This window comes from Teleopsis dalmanni, unplaced genomic scaffold, assembly GCF_002237135.1.
Source record: "Teleopsis dalmanni isolate 2A unplaced genomic scaffold, ASM223713v2 unscaffolded_contig_0021, whole genome shotgun sequence".
NCBI lineage: Eukaryota > Metazoa > Arthropoda > Insecta > Diptera > Diopsidae > Teleopsis > Teleopsis dalmanni.
In genome coordinates this window covers 1-20,843 of record NW_024031403.1, presented here as the reverse complement: position 1 = coordinate 20,843, position 20,843 = coordinate 1, and the positions used below count along the sequence as shown (strand labels likewise).

The following is a 20,843-nucleotide window of genomic DNA, read 5'->3' as shown; positions in this document are numbered from 1 at the left end:
TTTTGTCAAAGATTTATTTCTTTGACACTTGTCACATTTTTTGACATATTTAGTGACATCTTTAGTAATGTTTTTCCAGTAATAATACTGTCTTATTTTATTCAATGTCCGCGTGATCCCTGGGTGGCCTCCCCAGATTGGATCATCATGGTATTTTTGTAATATTTTTATTTTAGTAAAGACACAGGGTGGCAGGATCGCCATGTTATACTCGCGAAAATAATAGTACACAAGTTTATGGTTAGATCTTTATTTTATTACTGAAAATTACAATCTACCTTAGACTACCTTAAAATGCATTAAAATATAAGCATTAAAATATTGTTGTTTATGGAGTAGCATGCATTCATGGGTATGTATCTAATAACATAACTTTGTTGCGCAAGCGATATTGTTGCTTGGGCGATAAGCGACATAAATATGCTAGCTAAGCACATTCCATGTTGCTGTTCATAACAAAGTATATCTTCAATGCATATAGTTTTGTGTTGCACGCATTAATTTAATAAGTGAATTAGTGAAACAAAATAAAACTTGAGATATCGACCACAAGATAATTTATTTTAATTCAAAAAAAACAATCTTTATTTATAAATTTCAATATAACTTTATTAGATTAGATTTTTAATATAATTTTTCTTAATGTAACTTTATTAATTTTTTCAATATAATTTTCTTAATTTTTTAATATAACTTTTCTTAAAATTTTCAATATAACTTTTATTAGATTTTTAACATAACAGTAGGTTTTTTATGAAAATGTTTTCTATTTTGTCATAATTTTATTTTGTATCAATTTATTATTTATTTTTAGTTCGCGAATATTTTCGTTTTTCTAGTCGTATAATATAATAAGTTTTTTATATTATTATTTTTTTAATTATTAATTTTAGTTTTTCCAGGAATGTTTATAAATATTTTTTTAATTGTTTTGAGTTCTTTGTTCTTGCGGATATGACTCGCAAGTTATACGATTTGTTTTTTTATTAGTTTGGACGACTTGGGTTTGAGAAGGCTTCAAAAAACCTCGCGACGCTCGGAGCCAATTGCTGGTTTCGGCGAGCGTCCGGGTCAGTTCCGGGACCATAGACATTCTCTAAATGTCGACGTGCCTTAGCGGCTGCTGACCGCTTCCGTAGTTGCTCTAGGATGGCTTTGTGATCATCGTCCAAATTTCGATTCTCCCGATCGGTTGATTCCTGTATCATCAGTTGAATCCTGCGAGCTTCCTCGTCGCTTATGATTCCTCCCATTCTGAGTACTTATTATATTTTTTTAAATTTTTTTCTCCTCTTTTATGAGGATACTTGATTGTTGATGGTTGGGTTCTATGCCGTCTAGGAATCCTTTTCTTCAGCTCCAGTTGGCAGCAGATAAATAATTTATTCGAAGCGGCTGATTATAGATAGTCACTTTCTTATTAAATTATCTTAATGTCTTGAAATTAGTGTTTGTGACCGTACGATTCTTTATTATTGAATTTGGCTTTTTGTGATAAAATACTTCTTGGTTACTTTTAAATTTTCACCAACTTTATAATACACTTTTATAGTTCACCAAATGTTTTATTCAAATCACTTTCGATCACTTTCCGTACAACACTTTTTTTCAATGGCCACGTTTTATTTTCTCCTTTTTTTTTGGATATTTGTTAGTTTTTAATCCACTGCAAACACCTTTGTTATCGGGTGTTATATATTGCAGGGATTTTTATTTTTTTCTTGACACACGCGAAATCTCTTTTTATTTATTCGAGATTTTTTTTCGGTGTCCCTGCTCGGGCGCCAATTAATTCATTCGAGTCCGGTTATATTTTTTTAAAAAGATATATTTATTAACGGGTAGAATTCGCTTCTAACCGTCTTAAGACCGTACAAAAGAATGAAAACTTAAACCTAACTTAAAACTAAAAGTTAAACCTTTAACGTTCTACATGTTGCAATATTTACTTTGAAAATGCTAAACCGACAAAATCCAACCAAGTGAGCGATGCTCTTGGGTTTATATTCAAATGATCTGAGCTTACAAATAAGGCTTTTTATTCAAAGCTTGCTCAGATCATAATTTAAATCGTACCTTTTTCTCTTACAAAATAATTTACGGTTTTACATTTCACCCTACAAAGTGAGAGCATGCGATAACATGCATTTTACTTATGCATATTGTGGTAAACATTATTCATAAAATATTATATTTCTCTTATGGAATTTGTGCTACTACAGTACAATGACCACACATGATTAAACGTATGACTCTCGCGTTATGTTACAAGTGCACAATCATAACGGCGTGAGTCAAAGTAAATTCAAAAGTGTAATATGGTCAAAGTCAAAACGACAAATGTGCATTCAATAAATGTCATAATTGTTTTGTTGCTTTATGCAATGACTTGGCATATTAAACAATGATGTAGGTCATGGGCACTACAAACTTAAGACACTCATCTATCAGTTTCCACTTACGCGTTTCGTCTGAGAACTACCCAGACAATAAAAATGAGAAATCCTTAAAAACGTTGTTATTATTATGTAACTGTCAAGCAACATATGTTCTAAAGAACATCTGTTCATATGGGGAAATAATATGTAGCTTCATTATAGTAACTTAAGACACTGTCATCTATCAGTTTCCACTGACGCGTTTCGTCTGAGAACTACCCAGACAATAAAAATGAGAAATCCTTAAAAATGTTATTATTACTATGTAACTGTCAAGGAACATATGTTCTAAAGAACATCTGTTCATATGGGGAAATAATATGTAACTTCATTATAGTAACTTAAGACACTGTCATCTATCAGTTTCCACTGACGCGTTTCGTCTGAGAACTACCCAGACTTTTCAGAGGGGTAAAAGACATTCCAAAAACGTCGTAATTCATTTACATCAACATAAAGGTCATACCAATTTCCTAAATGTCGAAGAGTTGTTGAAAATGCTTTTGGGCAGCTTACAGCAAGGTTTCACAGAATAAGAAAGGGCATTGACAATAAAATCGAAAACGCGAACAGCTTTATACGATCCTGCTGCGGTTTTCACAACTTTTTAAATGAAAAAAATGATATACTTCATACAAATAATTATATGTGCATCATATTTTTTCAAAATTAAATAAAGAAATAAAAAACAAAAAAGTACCAAATTTAAATTAAAAATATTTAATTAAAGATTACTTTCATAGTAAATAATTATATGTGAATTTTTTTATTTTGGTCTGTTAATTTAATAAATGTTGATGTAATCCAAACTGTGTTCCATTTTTAGAAACATGGGCAGAAAGAATTCCCCAGAGATTTTCAATGGGATTTACGTCAGGACTCAATGCTGGCCACTTCAATACGGGAATTTTTCTGTCACTAAAAAAGCATTTTGTTACCTGTGCAGTGTGAATTGATGCATTATCCTGCTGATAGGTCCAATTATTACCATATAAATTACCAGCAGATTCCACTAACTCAGAGTCCAGAAGCTCTACATACATACTGGCATTCATTTGGGTAGATATAAAGCATACAGGGATCTTTCCTTTGTAGCAGAACGCAGCCCATATCATAACAGTCCCACCACCAAAACCTCGCTTGTTGCAGAATACCCGATCCTATCGTAAATCACGCCAAAATTTTTTGCAATTGTCTTGTCCGTCTAAATCAAATTTTTTTTATCACTAAAGACAACATTGTGCCACTCATCGGTCATGTATTGGTATTTATTTGCAAATTCTAAACGGACCTTGATATGCCTCTCCAAAAGCTTTGGTTTAGGCATCATTGCGTTGTGTTTAATGAAGTGATTTTTGTGAATAATTCTACTACTTGTGATTTGAAGTGCCATATGGGCCCTTATTTCTCCGCTGCTCATCGAATCACCCACTGCTAGACGTCGAATTCGGCGCTCGCACCGGTTATCGATTTTGGTTTTGCGGCCACTACGTGGAGCTGTACCGTATTCCGCCGAGTTTTTCAGGAACCTGGAAACACAGTTCCTATGCCGATTGAGTCTAGTCGCTATTTCAGCGATCTTATAGCCGTTTTCATGCATTCCCATGATGATTCCCTGTTCGTAATCAGACAAACTAGAAGCACACGGCATTATATCTTAGCAAGATTAAATATTGTATAACAATTTAGCACAATTTTTATAAATAGTAAATTTACAGTAAAGGTAAACCAATTTCTACAAATAAACCGTTCTCCGCGACACAATATTCAAAAATGTTCAGCTAGAAGTGTTTTGCACATATAATTATTTAAAATGAAATACGCAAAGTACGATCATATTTTTAAAGTAACGGTACAGCGAAGAATAGTACAATGACAGAATTTTTGTTGCATAGCAAGCACAACATTCCAAGTAACAATTTTGCATTTTTCAAGATTCGAAAAATAATTTATAAAATTTAAAAAATCAAAAACACAATAATGTACATATAATATTTGACATACTGTATATGTTTTAAATCTGTCAAATCCATATATGATATATAAAAATTTATTTAAATTTAAATATTCTTATTAATACATATAGTAATATAATTGTTGTTATAATTATTGCTATCAATATTATAGCAGTTGCAGGGTTTGAATTGCTGTTCCTAATTGCATTGCTTGCATAATTGCTAACGCATTGCATAGGAAAATGAAATAAGAATATGCATTAGCAACAGCAAAAAACGCCAACTGGTTTCATTTTGATTGCTTGCTAATAGTCAATTTTACATTTTTGACTATTATGCGTTTGGAATATATGCAACTTGCTTGCTTATGCGTTAGCTGCTTGTGTTTTGCCATTAGCAAATGTGTATGGATTTCTTCTTTTTGTTTTCGTTTTAAGGGAATGTGTACGCATTATTTCTTTGTTGGTGCATTGAATATAATGCAAAATTGTAAGTAATGTGTGTGCGTACAATTTGTATGCAAATAATATAATTTTATCTGTAATTAGATTATGCCTAAATTTATGTTTTTTGAAATTATTAAATTTATGATTTAATAATTATAATTATAATAACATAAATGAGTAGTAATATGTATATTCAGTTTTATAGATTGTTTGATTTTTCCTGTTATATATACATATGTAAATTATTTCATTCGAGTTCGGTTATGTGTTTTAAAAAAGATAAATTTATTAATGGGTAGAATTCGCTTCTAACCCTCTTAAAACCGTACAAAAGAATGAAAACTTAAAACTAACTTAAAACTAAAAATGAAAACTTCAACGTTCTACATATTACGATATTTACTCTAAAACGCTTAGCCGACAAAATCCAACCAAGTAAGCGATGCTCTTGCTTTTATATTCAAATGATCTGAGCTTACAAATAAAGCTTTTTACTCAAAGCTTGCTCAGATCGTAATTTAAATTCTACTTGTTCTCTACATTTTCTCTTACAAAATAACTTTCTGTTTTATACTTAACCCTAGAAAGTGAGAGCATGCGATAACACCCCTCTTTCTTAAAGAGAAACGTCCCGTTTCTTTAGATGAGATAAAGTAGCTGCTCTTATGCGGTGGCTGTCTATTGTTTTTTCCTTTTTGAAGTTGCTTGCTGATTTATTTGGTGGTTGATTTTTGCAATGGTTTCATCGGGTTGTTTACGTTTGTGTGTTTTGAAGAATTTTGTTTACGTCTAGGTTTTGAAAAATTTGTTTACGTCTGGACTGTTTTATGTGTCTGCTCAGTTTATGACTGTCGTGCACGATGATGATTGTTTCCAAGGGTGTTGCTGCTGAGGTAATAAAGCGTTGCGTTGATCTTGAAATTATGTTTCGGTTTTTCAAGTTTAAATTCTTCATTATGATTTACAATATATTTTATTATCTTAAAATTTTGGATGGTTCATCTTTACATGATTATTAATTACAATTGTTTTTCGTTTAATTTAGATATGTAATATGTATTACTATTAAATCTGAGTTTTGTAAAATTTTGAATCATTTTTTCCATACTGAATAGAGCTTTAAATATTAATGAGTTGGTTGTTAATTGTTTGTTGCTGTTTTCATGAATTTTTATGTAAAACTTAATTAGTAGTTACAATCATTTGTTTTTGAAAATGTTTAGTAAGCTTATAATTTTTTTATGGTAAAGATATTTAAATATTTGACCATATATTCGGTCAGTCGTAGTTATTATATCTATTTTAAAATTTGACAAAGATTTGTTTATTAGTAAATGATAACTAGTACTATGAAAGAAATTTATAAACGGATCGTTAGGCTTCTATAAGTTATTTATTGGTTAGGCACAATATCTAAGTGGTTCGTTACTATGTTTTCTTCAAAATGACAAACTAAGATTTAAGTATTTATGTGCTATAATTGGAAGTTAAAAATTTAATAAACGTTACAGTTCTGTGAATTAAGTGAAGAAAAAGAAATATATTAATTTTTATATAATTTTAAATTAGCTTTTAAAAATACTCATTAAATAATTTCCGGAATCTCTGTCAGATTCATATTATATATATTTGTTACTAACATTAGTTAATTTAAACATTAATTAATTTAAATAATAAAAAAAAATTATTGTTTCATATCAGTACCCCCCTCTTTCTTAAGAATTGGGGCCTCGCCAATTGGTGTGTTTTTTTATATTTTATTTTCTTTTAGTATGTTAAAATAATATGTTGTTATGTCTGTTGGTTATACATTTTTCAGTTTTATTGTGTGATTGACTATAAATGATTTCTTAGTTTTATTCGTGTGGGAAGTTGTGTATTCAAGAATGCGCTTAAATTTATGGTCAAATATAAAATATATAGTATTTATTTGTATCGCATAATTATTCTAATTAAGATATTTTTATTAGTTATAATGGGATTCTTGAGAATGTAGTGTCACCAATATATGTCTTTGCTGTATTAGGTTCAGGAAGTTTTAATAATGTAATAAATAATTTGTTTTTTATATGTTTATATGTTTTCGTATATTCTATTTTATTTTATGTGTATGTTATAAATATTATTTTATATATATCGAATATTTTATGAAGTCAAATATAGATGCTATCATATGTGTAACAAAATGATAACCTTATAAACTAATTTCTTTAAAATAAATTAAAAGGATTTATTCATTGTATTGTATTTACTGCTTAATTAATTGTTATACTTAATTATTATCTTTTTTATATATATCTTTTTGTTTTTTTTTTTGTATTTTTTCTTGTTATATGAAGTCATTAGTCATAGTCATTGATCGTCAAGTTCGTATATAACTCGGTAATTTAAATAGGGAATATTTATTATTAGAAATATTGGAATTTTTAATTTATTAATTTACTCTTGGATACTTTAATTATTATAGAGACAGTTTGACGGTAGCAGAAAAGTCTTCAGTAGCTGTGGGTCTAGCTAAAATAATACATTTTCTAACTTGTTTTTATTCTGTCCATTAGGGTTTAATATATTATTGTTATGAAATCCTCCACGAAAGTTAGATATGAACATTGTTTACTCCATATAGGAGTTTCAACAATTGCTCGAATTCCCGCTTTCTTTTTATAATACAATGAAGTGGCTGATACTAAATGTATCCCCTTTTCCTCTTTATTTTAATAAAGCTACTAAGGAGCCTCATTCTTCACATGCAAAATAATATTGGAATTGATTCATGATTTATATATTGCCGATAGTTGCTTCGGCTCAGCTTTAGGGTTTTTTCCAAGGTAATATATTTATCAATGTTTATTTTAAAATTTTCATTGAATATGTTGCCGGTAATTTCTTCGGCTGGCGCCTTAGGATTTTTTTATCCCAAGGAGGTATCTTTATGTATTTTATATAACTATTTTCTTATATTGCCGGTAAATTCTTCGGCTGGCGCCTTAGGATATTCTTTATCCCAAGGTGGATACCTTTATATTTATATATATATTTCTTTTATATATTTTTATGTCGATATTTTTCCTTTTATTTTTATTTATTTTTACCTTTTTCCGGTATTGTCATCGGCTGGCTTTCCAGGCTTGTTTTGCCCCGGAATATTATTTAATTTATTTAATTTTGAGTCGTTGGGGAAAGTCGGTAAACTTCAGTCGTTGTCATGGGTTTTCGTTTAAGATCTTTATTTTTCATCATATTATTTCTTTTATATCGTATATATACTTATTTTTTGATTTTAATTTTGTTGAAATTTTTTATTAATAATAATTAGTTCAGTTATGTTATTAAAATTCTGCTTTTATTTAGATATATTTATTTTGTATATATTATAATAATATATATTATTAATTATTATATTATTTTTCTTCTTTATTTTATTATTATCAAAACAATGTTATAAAATGTTTATTGTTATTTTTAATTTCTAATTTTCTTCATAGTGGTTAATCTAAACTAAGAGATTATTATACTTGTATTATATTTGCCATTCAATATTTATTTTCAAAGTTTAATTCAATTTTGACTTCTATTAGAATTTTATTTTGGAATTTTTACATAATTTATGCAAAAATTAGTCACGTAGGGTGATATGAAATTAATATCAAATATGTGTATAACATATTTAGTAGTGTAATACATATTTTTATTTAATATTATTAAATTGTGTTCAGCTTTTCCTTTTAGGAAAATCTAATATATATATATGTTTAAATAATAACACGAATATGTTTTTAGTGGGAAATTAAAATATTTATATTACGTTTTATTTCTTTTTATATAATATAAGTGTAAACTATTATTGAAGTACCCAAGTTCATCTTTACTTGTGTAATATTACTTTTAATTTTCATACTTATTATGAGGTATAATTATAATAGCTAAATTATAGTTTATAATTGCTAAATAATAAATTTATAACTTCTATAAATTCTATACAATTTTTATAATTAATAAATCATTTGTAATGTTGTATTTTTTATAATTTTCTATCACTAAAAAGTGGATTAATTTTAAAAAATAATATTACTTCAATGAGTTGAATTTATTCATTGCTTAAAATCTATTAGATATATTTCCTCAAAACTTTAGACTTATGTATTTTTTATGTTAAGTTTTAAAAAATTTATTATAGTTTTAAACCGTTTTTCCTTATTATTAGGGAAAATCGCTACAAAATTTAATATCTATAGAAAAATGTTTATCAATTATGAAATATATATATTGTATTTGTAGGTATTAAACATCGATAATAAAATTTTTTGTAATACTTTATACATATAATTATTTTAAAATGTATATTGAAAATTTCAAAAATTTAATTTGAAACTCTAATTTATTTGCATGATTATTATATTTTTTATAATATTTTATTAATCTAAATGTACTAGGGTATTATTAAAAATTATTAATTTCTTGCAAAAAAAAATATATTTTCTGTAACATTAATACTATTAATACTGGAAAGAAATTTATTTAGATATGTTAATTTCTTAAAACTTTTAAAAAACTTGTTGTTTTTATTTTTTTTAATAATAGGGAAATTTGGTTATTGGTAATATAAAAAGAAAAATACCTCCACCAATTCGTTAAGAAATGTGGCAAATGGTGATGTTGAGGGTGATGATGTTGGGTTGTTGTAAGGCCTTATAGTTTTCACCTGTAGCCCATCTGTGGTGTTATTATTCTATTTGTTGTTGAATTCGATTTCTTTGTGATGCACATCAGTTGTTGTAGACACTTTCCGTTTTTATTATACAGTATGTTTTTTATATTATTATTTTTTTTTAATTATTAACTTTAGTTTTTCCATTTATTGGTTTGGACAACTTCGGTTTGAGAAGGCTTCAAAAAAAGCTTGTGACACTCGGAGCCAATGGCTGGTTTCAGCGAGCGTCCGGGCCAGTTCTGGGACCATAGACATTTTCCAAATGTCGATCTGCCTTAGCGGCTGCTGACCGCTTCCGTAGTTGCTCCAGGATGGCTTCGCGATCTTCGTCCAAAATTTGATTTTTCAAATGTCGAACTACCTTAGCGGCTGCTGATCGCTTTCGTAGTTGCTCTAGGATGGCTTCGCGTTCTTCGTCCAAAATTTGATTTTTCAAATGTCGATCTACCTTAGCGGCTGCTGATCGCTTTCGTAGTTGCTCTAGGATGGCTTCGCGTTCTTCGTTCAAAATTTGATTTTTCAAATGTCGATCTGCCTTAGCGGCTGCTGATCGCTTTCGTAATTGCTCTAGGACGGCTTTGTGATCATCGTCCAAATTTCGATTCTCCCGATCGGTTGATTCCTGTATCAACAGTTGAATCCTGCGGGCTTCCTTGTCGCTTATGATTTCTCCCATCCTGAGTTATGTATTATTATTATTATTTATTGTTTTTATTATTATATATATTTTTTTAAATTTCTTCTCCTCTTTTATGAGGATACTTGGTAGTTGATGGTTGGGTTCTATGCTGTCCAGGAATCCTTTTCTTCGGCTCCAGTTGGCAGCAGATAAATAATTTATTCGAAGCGGCTGATTATATAAAGTCCCTTTCTTATTAAATTATTTTAATGTCTTGAAATTAGTGCTTGTGACCGCGCGATTCTTTATTATTGAATTTGGCTTTTTGTGATTTAAAAATTTTTGGGTTACTTTTAATTTTTCACCACTTTGTTATTCACTTTATAATCCACCAAATGTTTTATTCAAATAGCACTTTGATCACTTTCCGAATAACACTTTTTATCAAGGTTTTCTTTTCTCCTTTTTTGGGATATTTGTTAGTTTTTAATCCACTGCAAACACCTTTGTTATCGGGTGTTATATATTGCAGGAATTTTATATTTTACACTCGCGTCGCGTACTTTTTATGTTTTTTGCAATTGTGACGAGTGTCCCTTGTAAAAATAAGTTAATATGTAATAATGGCAGGATCGCCATGTAAAAATAAGTTAATTGTTTTATTTGATTTCTCCACTAGTAACGTCAATTATTTCATTCTTAATAAATAAAAACACCTTTATTTAATTTGTATTTAGTTTGATATTTTATTTAAAGTTATATTGTCTTTTTTAAAAATACTTAGAGAGGTTACACTGATACGTTAGTATCTGGAGTTTATCGAACTAAGACTGAATTAAGACTGCTTCATTTTCTTCGTAGAGATCGAAGTCAGCTTGGTTTATTACTTAAAATCTATTTACAATTATTAATACTTAAATTCTATTGGTTATCATATGATTTCTTATATACTAGGTCAAACTATATTTAATTATTTGTGGCAACCATATGTGTGCCAACTGTAATTAGGGCGGTTCATATTGCATGCACATTTGCTTGCAATATGATTACAGAAAATACCCAATACAGTTCATATGCTCTACAAACCTAAACCCAATTAGCCAAGCGCATATTGAAACAATTAAATATGCGGCAGAATTACTGACTCATAAAATACTTGGATTGACATTTTTAGGTATGTAGTAACAAACACTGATTTAAGTGTTTTTGGGTATTTGTGTCACAACAAATGCCGCACACTTAACATTGTGTGTAGTCATGGTTTAATATGACACTACATCCTGCTCGGGCGCCAATTATTTCATTCGAGTTCGGTTATGTGTTTTAAAAAAGATAAATTTATTAATGGGTAGAATTCGCTTCTAACCCTCTTAAAACCGTACAAAAGAATGAAAACTTAAAACTAACTTAAAACTAAAAATGAAAACTTCAACGTTCTACATATTACGATATTTACTCTAAAACGCTTAGCCGACAAAATCCAACCAAGTGAGCGATGCTCTTGCTTTTATATTCAAATGATCTGAGCTTACAAATAAAGCTTTTTACTCAAAGCTTGCTCAGATCGTAATTTAAATTCTACTTGTTCTCTATATTTTCTCTTACAAAATAACCTTCTGTTTTATACTTAACCCTACAAAGTGAGAGCATGCGATAACATGTATATATATATGTTTATATTTCTAAATACAAATGATATTTGTAGGAAAGTTTTGTATTTTTTTTTTTTTTGTACAAATATTTTAAAGAAAACATGTACATAAATTTTGTTTTTATCGATTAAAAAACATAAAAAAAAAATTTATTTGCGATAAATAAAACACTCGAGTAAAGACTTTTAAAATTTATGTTTATTGGAAAATATTACGTGTGTTATAAATGTGAGTTTGACCAAGACTGACTTCTAAATCTTCTAAAAAGAGCTTTAGAGCATCAGATCTTGTGTCTTCTTATATTTATGCTTAAAATGCAATAAGTTAAGGAATGCAATTATTGCATTTTGTGTTTATGTTTGTTTTTCACTGTGGCGCGGTGAATCAAAAGACACTTTGTATTCAGCGGCACAGGATGTTTATGTTTACATTATTGGTGCTTATTAAATATTGTCCACTATGGATATTTATTGTTAGATATTTATACATTGTTGGATATTTATACATTGTTGCCCATTATACTGTACTGTGTATGTGAGGGGGCCGTAACTCATATATCACATTCATCGCATTTAAACTCTCTAAGATTACAGTACAGCCGGCAAAACAGCAGACAAACAGCAGCATGTCATTATTGCCTTCGTGTTACTTGCTTACTTATGTATTTGCTCCTCTCTCCTCTCTATTGTAGTGTTTTGGAATTTTGTTTACCACATATCCTAAGGCAGTTGATGGTGTTGGTATTTAATATGGAGTATGCAGGCTTTTTTTAGTTTTATTATAAGATAATAATCAAAACATGATTTGATACGCACAGGGTCATCCATTAAAAGAGATGGACTTTTTTTAATATTATATATTTATTTTTTCTTTTATTTGTTTATTGTGTTTTTAAATTATTATTGAATATATTATATTATTATTGTATGTTTTATATGTTTTATGTGTTTTTATATTAATATTAAAAATATTAAATTTTTATTGAATGTTTTATATTGTTATACTCGCGAAAATAATAGTACACAAGTTTATGGTTAGATCTTTATTTTATTACTGAAAATTACAATCTTAAGACTACCTTAAAATGTATTGTGCATTGTCTAAGTCTGTCTAAGTGAATCTTACTTATATTGTCCTTATTGTCTTGAACTAATGCGTTATTTTTATTATCTATATTTACTATCTTAAATGGGCCCTTATATAAACTATCTAATTTATGTCCTACTTGTTTAACTAATACTAAATCTCTTACCGATACTTTACTACTAAGTGCATTCCTATCATATAAATTTTTACTTATTTGTTTTCTATTTTCTATTGCTTTTATCGCGCGTTTATTTGCGTTTTGTAAACGAAATTTTATTTCTTTGTCGTACGCTTCAATATTATAAACGGGATCTATTTCTAAAGTGTTAAGAAAGTCATAGATGGTGGGCGATTTACCGAAAACCAATTCATAAGGACAATACTCATGTACAATTGAAGGTGTAGTGTTATAACAATATGTAAAATATTGTAGCCAGTCATCCCAATCCATTTTTCCTATGGAAATGTAGGATCTTATGTACTCGTTAAATGTCCTATGATTTCGTTCTACTGTACCTAATGATTGATGGTGGTACGCGGTTGACGTAGTATTTTCTACCTTTAATAGATTGCATATTTCATCGAAAATTTTATTTTTATACTCGGTACCCATGTCTGTAATAATTGTTTTCATAGGCCCGTAAGTCAGTATAAAGTTTTCGAATACTGCTTTTGCTATTGTTTTTGCACTTTTTTCTGCAATTGGTACCGATACCAGATATTTTGTTAAGTCACATATCATTGTGACTGCGTATGAATTACCTTTTTCCGATTTTGGAAATGGTCCAATGGTATCTATCAAAACTACATCAAAGGCAGCAGTTGGTGTATCGGTTATTATCATTTCTGTTTTTGTTTTTGTCAAAGATTTATTTCTTTGACACTTGTCACATTTTTTGACATATTTAGTGACATCTTTAGTAATGTTTTTCCAGTAATAATACTGTCTTATTTTATTCAATGTCCGCGTGATCCCTGGGTGGCCTCCCCAGATTGGATCATCATGGTATTTTTGTAATATTTTTATTTTAGTAAAGACACAGGGTGGCAGGATCGCCATGTTATACTCGCGAAAATAATAGTACACAAGTTTATGGTTAGATCTTTATTTTATTACTGAAAATTACAATCTACCTTAGACTACCTTAAAATGTATTGTGCACAACCGCACATATGCCTACGTAAGCATTAAAATATAAGCATTAAAATATTGTTGTTTATGGAGTAGCATGAATGCATGGGTATGTATCTAATAACATAACTTTGTTGCGCAAGCGATATTGTTGCTTGGGCGATAAGCGACATAAATATGCTAGCTAAGCACATTCCATGTTGCTGTTCATAACAAAGTATATCTTCAATGCATATACGCTACAATATGTTCATTGTGTTGTTATATTATTATTGAATATATTATATTATTATTGTATGTTTTATATGTTCATTGTGTTTTAAATTATTATTGAATATATAATATTTTTAGCATGCTTTCGGCGATGATTTCTTAATTTTTTTTTTTTTACAATCTATATAGCATTATACATTTGTCGTGGTTCTTGTGAGAGGAAAACACACATGAGGTTTAGTGTACAACCTTGTTGTTTTATATAATTCTTAAAAAGCGAATGCATTTTATTTAATAATAATATAACTAGTATAATAAATGTTAAATATATAATAGTGCTAGTGCTGTCAGTATTGATTGTTGTTGTTGCTGCATTATTGTTGTTTATTACCTCCTCTTTGGTTTGAGTACCACCCATTATGAATAATTTCGTGCAGCTGCTGTTGCAAAGTTGCTTTATTTTTGCCTTCTGTAATTTTTATTAATCTTTTTAATTCTCTTTTTTCTTTTATTAACTTCCACTTTCGGCCACCTCTTTTCTGTTGTGGTCTCTTATGTTCTTCTGCTATTATTTCCTTGGTTCTTCCACCAGGATTTCTTCTTCGATATTCCTCTAAGGTTGTGGGTTTTGGACTCACTTCAGGATTGTCTAGAATTGCTTGTTGCTAAGTCTTTAGAATTTTTGCAAATGTGTCATCAATCTCCTGTTGTGACATTACCAGTGTTATTTAAAAAAATTTTAAAATAATATTAATTATGTTAATTTTTTATTAAATTGTTTACATAATCTATTATGTACTGGTGTTTATTTAAATGCTTATTGAGCATTATTTTTGTGTGGAAACATTTACCACAAACAAAACAATTAAAGTTATTCATATTTTTAATTTTTAAACATATATATTATTTTTATTAAAAAAATTTTGCATGTTCAAACCATGTTATTGTTTAAGAAAACATGTCTTATGACATATTTCTTATAATGGTTGTTTATTTTCGATAATACTAAAAATAATAATAGAATACGTATAAAATACAATAATGTCTTTGTATCAGCTACTTCGTTGTTATTGTTACTGCTGTTATTATTGTTGTTGTTTATCACCTCTTCCTTCGTGGGTTGGCTGCCCATTCCTTGTCTCTTTTATTCTTTTTTTTATTGATAGTTGATCTTCTAAACATGTGGCAAGATTAAGTTCTCTATACAGGATTGCTAGTTGCTTCCTTCTGTTATACTGCTTTCCACCACGTTTTCTCTTTGGCTTCGTTGGTGTCTTCGGTACTGGTGCTGCTTTAGTTTTCTGTTGCCTCGCCTTATACTGTTCAATAGTTAGAGGTTTCGGGCCAGCTGTTTTATCGATTGGTATATATTTAGGAGCTTCAACAGGAAGACCGTCTATTCTTTGAGGAATATATTCTTCAACCTCATCAAAAATGTTCAAAAATGTTTCCCAAACCTGGTAGATGTTTCTCGATTCCTCAAGCAGAGACATACAAAATTGATGTATGTTGTTTACGTATTTAAAGTTATTGTAAAATCAAGAGAGAATGTCCTAATCTTCCCTTGGGTAGATGGCTCGACTTCGACTAGAAGTTCACTAGATTCGAGTGGTCAGGATCGCCATATAATGATATAAATATATTATTATATTGTATGGCAGGATTGCCATATAATGATAATATAATAAAAACATGTTTTTTTTTATTATATTATTTAAAATTTAATTCCTGGATTGCTTCAGGATCAGAATTCTTTACGAAGTTATTAAATTTCTTATTAGAATTAGCAGGAAGAAATCTGCTAATTCTCTGAAAATGAGATTTAGTGTAAGCTGCTAGAGCTCAGTTTCAAATCTGAATTTTATTTGTAATATTTGCTTCCAAGTGCCGTTGTTTGGTTTTGCAAAGGATATTTAAACGCCGATATTGTTTGGCGATCCTTTTGCTAACATTAATTTTTATTTATTTAAAAGTCAAAAAAAGTTTTGCTGTTCGGAACCTAGTGCGCTTCTATTGAGTGCACTTCTAGTTCTGATTTTTATTTAGTTTTTCACTTTCGACTTAACCTAGGTACATAACGACGCAGCGTATGTACTTTCTTATTTACTAAATATTTTTAACAATTATATATGTATTTTAGTATTATTTATATTAATATGTATTTTTATTTATGTACAACACGACGCAGCGTAAGTACTTTAATATTTAATAATTTATTGCTAAGTAAGCGTCTTCGATTCCACTTGTATCGAATACGCTTACTGTTGATGTTGTTGTATATGCGGTCAATGCCTGGCAAGCATATGGTTATATCGAAGGCAAAGTGCCGCCGATATGTGTGGTGTCAAATTCCTTGTGTGGAATTGTGCATTTGTTTGTAAACAATGCAATGCGCTTGGAAACAATTAGTGTATTTTTATATACACTGCGCATTTAAATATAGAACCACTTATTATTATATTAATTGTATGCATTGCCAATATAACTAACGCATATACATTACACCTCCTTTTTGGGAAAGAATAATGCCATAACGGGATTATTCTTACTTTCTTAAATAAAGTTTTAATTTTCAATAGTTTTATATAATTATATTTAGTTTAGTTATATTTATTTGTGTAATCACTACATTTATTTTAACTTATTCATTGTACAATTTTATTCTATTAGTATGTACTAATTGCTTCTTATTTTTATTGTTTCTTATTTCAATGTTTCCATTGTTTTCTATACTTTCTATTCTATAGGGACCCGTGTATTGACTATCTAGCTTATGACCTACTTCATTCCTAAGTAGTACTTTATCTCCTATTTTTAATTCTAATTGTTCACTATTTCTATCATAGAGCAACTTCTGTTTTAATTTAGACTTATCTAAAAGTGTTTTGGCTCTAGTGTGCGCTATTTCTAATCTATATTAAATTTCTTTACTATAGTCATTTACATTATATAATGGACTTATGTTACTAATTGTATTGAATTTATTGAAACCTTTAGAAATTTTTCCAAAAATAAGCTCGTATGGACAATATCCATGCACCACTGATGGTGTTGTATTGAAACAATATGTGAAGTATTTCAACCATATATCCCAGTCGTTTTTATCGACTGATATGTATGATATGTACATATTCATTAAATGTTCGGTGACTCCGTTCCACAGTTCCGAGTGTTTGATGGTGATGAGCTGTTGATGTTATATTTTTGATTTTTAAATATTTGCATATATCCGTTATTAAAGAATTTTTGTACTCTGTACCCATGTCCGTAATGAACGTCTTCATTGGACCGTATAAAAGTATAAAATTTTCAAAAATTGCCTTGGCTACAGTATTTGCACTTTTATTTGGTATTGGTATAGTTACTAAGTATTTTGTTAAATCACATATAAGTGTGACAGCATACTCATTGCCATTCTCAGTTTTAGGTAATGAACCAATGGTATCTACCAATACTGTGTCAAAAGAGCCTGTTGGCGTATCAGTTATTGTCATTGGTATTTTTGTATGATTATGAATTTTAGATTTTTGACATTTCTGACATGATTTGACATATCTTGATATATCTTTGGTCATGTTTGGCCAATAGAAATGTCTTTTAATTTTTTGTAACGTTTTTGTTATTCCGCAGTGTCCACCTTCCACTGGGTCATCATGGTAATTTTTTAAAGTTTTTCTTATTTCTTCCTCTTTAACCAGTTTGGTCACCTTTGGCAGTAGCGCTACTGTTAAATTTTTCAATAATTTATTGCCCTTGGCCTTAAATTCATTTATTGAGACAAATTCGAAAATTTTCTCACTAGGTGCCATTTGTACTTTGTTGATGCGATGTTTGCAGGTTAATTTCTCTAACCTTGGGAATAATTGTCCTAAGTCAATTTTCCCATTGACAAACAGATCATCAATTATTATTTTTTCAATAATTTTATTTCCACGTTTTAAATAACAGTCGTTATAAGTCAATTTCAATTTTATTTGTTTTCTGACGTCAGTACTGTTAATGACTTCGTATATATGGGGCTTTTCGTGCTTTAATTGTTGGTCGAGGGTATTTATTTCTTTATTTTGTTTGGTGGTTGATCTAGTTCTCATTTTGAGAATCTTTATAGATTTTTCATTCATATCTTTAAAATCGTCTATCGTAATTCTCGATAGAGCATCGGCAATGTAATTTTCTTTGGCTCTGAGATATTCCACTGTGAAATCGTATTCTTCGAGATCTAATCTCATTCGAGTTAGTTTTGAACTCGGGTTTTTCATTGAGAAAAGTTAGGTTAATGGGCAATGGTCAGTCTTAATTAAGAAATGTGTACCATATATATATGGTCTAAAATGTGTTATAGCCCAATGAATTGCAGTAAGTTCTTGTTCAATGGTTGACTTGTTACTTTCTCCTTGAGTAAAAGTCTTTGAAGCGTAGGAGACTGGAAGTTGTCTACCATCATGCTCTTGGCTGAGTACTGCACCACAAGCATGCTTGCTTGCATCAGTAGTGATACAGAATGGTTTTTTAAAATCTGGATACTGTAAAATAGTTGGATTCATAAGTTCATTTTTTAGATAATCAAACGCTTTTTGGCAATCTTGAGTCCATTGAAATGGAACTTTCTTTTTGGTTAATCTCGTTATATGTCGAGAATAATCAGAAAAATTTTTTATGAATCTTCTATAATAGTTACAAAAAGCAACAAATCGTCTTGCTCCATCAGCATCAGTCGGTACTGGGTAGTCTCTGATTGCTGTGTATTTATTGTCATCCGGAAGGATGCCTTTGTTAGTGCATTTATGACCGAGATATGTAACCTCATGCATAAAAAATGTGCATTTGTCAGGATGTAGTTTAAGATTGTACTTCCGACATAGCTCAAAAACATCTGTCAAATTTTTAAACATATGCCTTTCAGAACATCCGAGTACAACTAATAAAAATGCTCATCATCCATATATAAAAATGCTTGAGATGGTGTTAAACCAGAAAACGCAAGAGTCATCATGCGTTGAAAAGAATTTGGAGCAATTTTCAATCCATATGGGAGTCGTTTAAAACGATAAGAGCCATTTTCTGTAGAGAAGGATGTAATATCTCTTGAAGATTCGTGTAGCTCTATTTGATGGAATCCAGACATTAGATCAAGGCATGAAAAATATTTAGCTCTTCCCAATTGATCAAGGATGTCTTCTATTCTTGGAAGAGAAAATTTGTCTGCAATCAATTTTTTATTTATTTGACGGTAGTCCACTACTAACCGCCATCTTTTCTCATTTGAACCGGGTAATGACTTTTTAGGTACTAATAACAAAGGACTATTGTAGTTTGACATTGATGGTTCTACTATGTCATCATCTACCAATTTCTTTGCTTGTTTTTCGACTTCTGCTTTGTGGGTATGTGGTATTCTATAGTTTTTTATGTAGCTTGGTGTTTTATCGCTTAACCTTAAACGCTGTTTGTAGAAATTATTTACAGAAATTTGTTCATTTTCTAAACCGAATATGTCACTGTAATTTGTACAAAGTGTTGTTAACTTGTCGCTAAATTTATTAGGAAAATTTTGGATAATCTATTTATGATTTCTTTAGTTCTATGGTATGAAGTATCTTTTGGTTGTAATATATCATAATTTGATATTTTTTCAGTTTTTATATTTTTAGCTTTTAAAGCTGTGATTGAACTATTTGTGTTGAGTATCCTTATAAACGCATTATTACCTTGAACTATAGTGTTTGCAATAAACACACCAGTAATTCTTGGTTTGGCACCAATAAATCTTCCTGTTCTGCGCTGAGGTATACTCTCCTAATTACTTGAGATCTTGCTGGTAACATGATAAAATCATTGTCACAAGTGTTTTTAATTGGTATGGTAATATGCTGTGGAAAACATTTTGGTCGTAAAACGAGCCATTCTTTATTTTGCATGAAATCGAGTTTACAATTAAATTCTCTTAGAAAGTCCATGCCGATGATTCCATCGCATGGTATAGGAAAATCATCTTGTACTGCATAAAATTTATGTGTTACTAGAATATTTTCAATTCTAAGATCTAACTGTGTAAGACCCAATGATTGGATCGAACCTTGGCCTATACCGCTGAGGGTTGTTACCTCAAATTTATTTACTTCATATTTATCTACATTTGCGATTTTTAGTAGAGAGACGTCTACTCCTGTATCTACTAATAGGGTTAGTAATTTATTAGTGGCATTATTAAAAAAATTAACAAACACGCCCAGGTTAAGGTTTAAGCTATATATTGTGTTATGTTTTAATCTCTCAGAGGCTGGTTCAGGTTTTCCGAACCAATATTGTTTTGGTTAGTACCATCATTAGAACTAGTTATTCTAACATTATGTTGGATCCTGCGGTTATTTCCGCGTCCTCGTTGATTTCCATATTGATTAGAGTTATTGTATTGTCTCTGCCTATTGTAGTTATTATTTCGGTAGTATCCTCTACCTCTAAAATTTCCATTCACGAGATTGTTTTCGCGATAATTATTTATATTTTGACGCTGTGTAAATAGAACAGTGTCTGTACGGCCAGTAGCATCCGTGCAGCTTTCTACAAATTTTTGTACCGCATCGTTCAAAT

The 20,843-nt window shown here is 29.7% G+C and overlaps 1 protein-coding gene across 1 annotated transcript; it reads right to left on the bottom strand.

Moving 5' to 3' along the window:
* Positions 1 to 3,642: 3,642 nt before the first annotated feature.
* LOC119662932 lies at positions 3,643 to 4,089 on the bottom strand. Its single transcript, XM_038072587.1, has one exon. It carries the CDS (start codon positions 4,087 to 4,089, stop codon positions 3,643 to 3,645), a length of 447 nt encoding a protein of 148 aa, XP_037928515.1.
* Between the last annotated feature and the right edge of the window lie 16,754 nt (positions 4,090 to 20,843).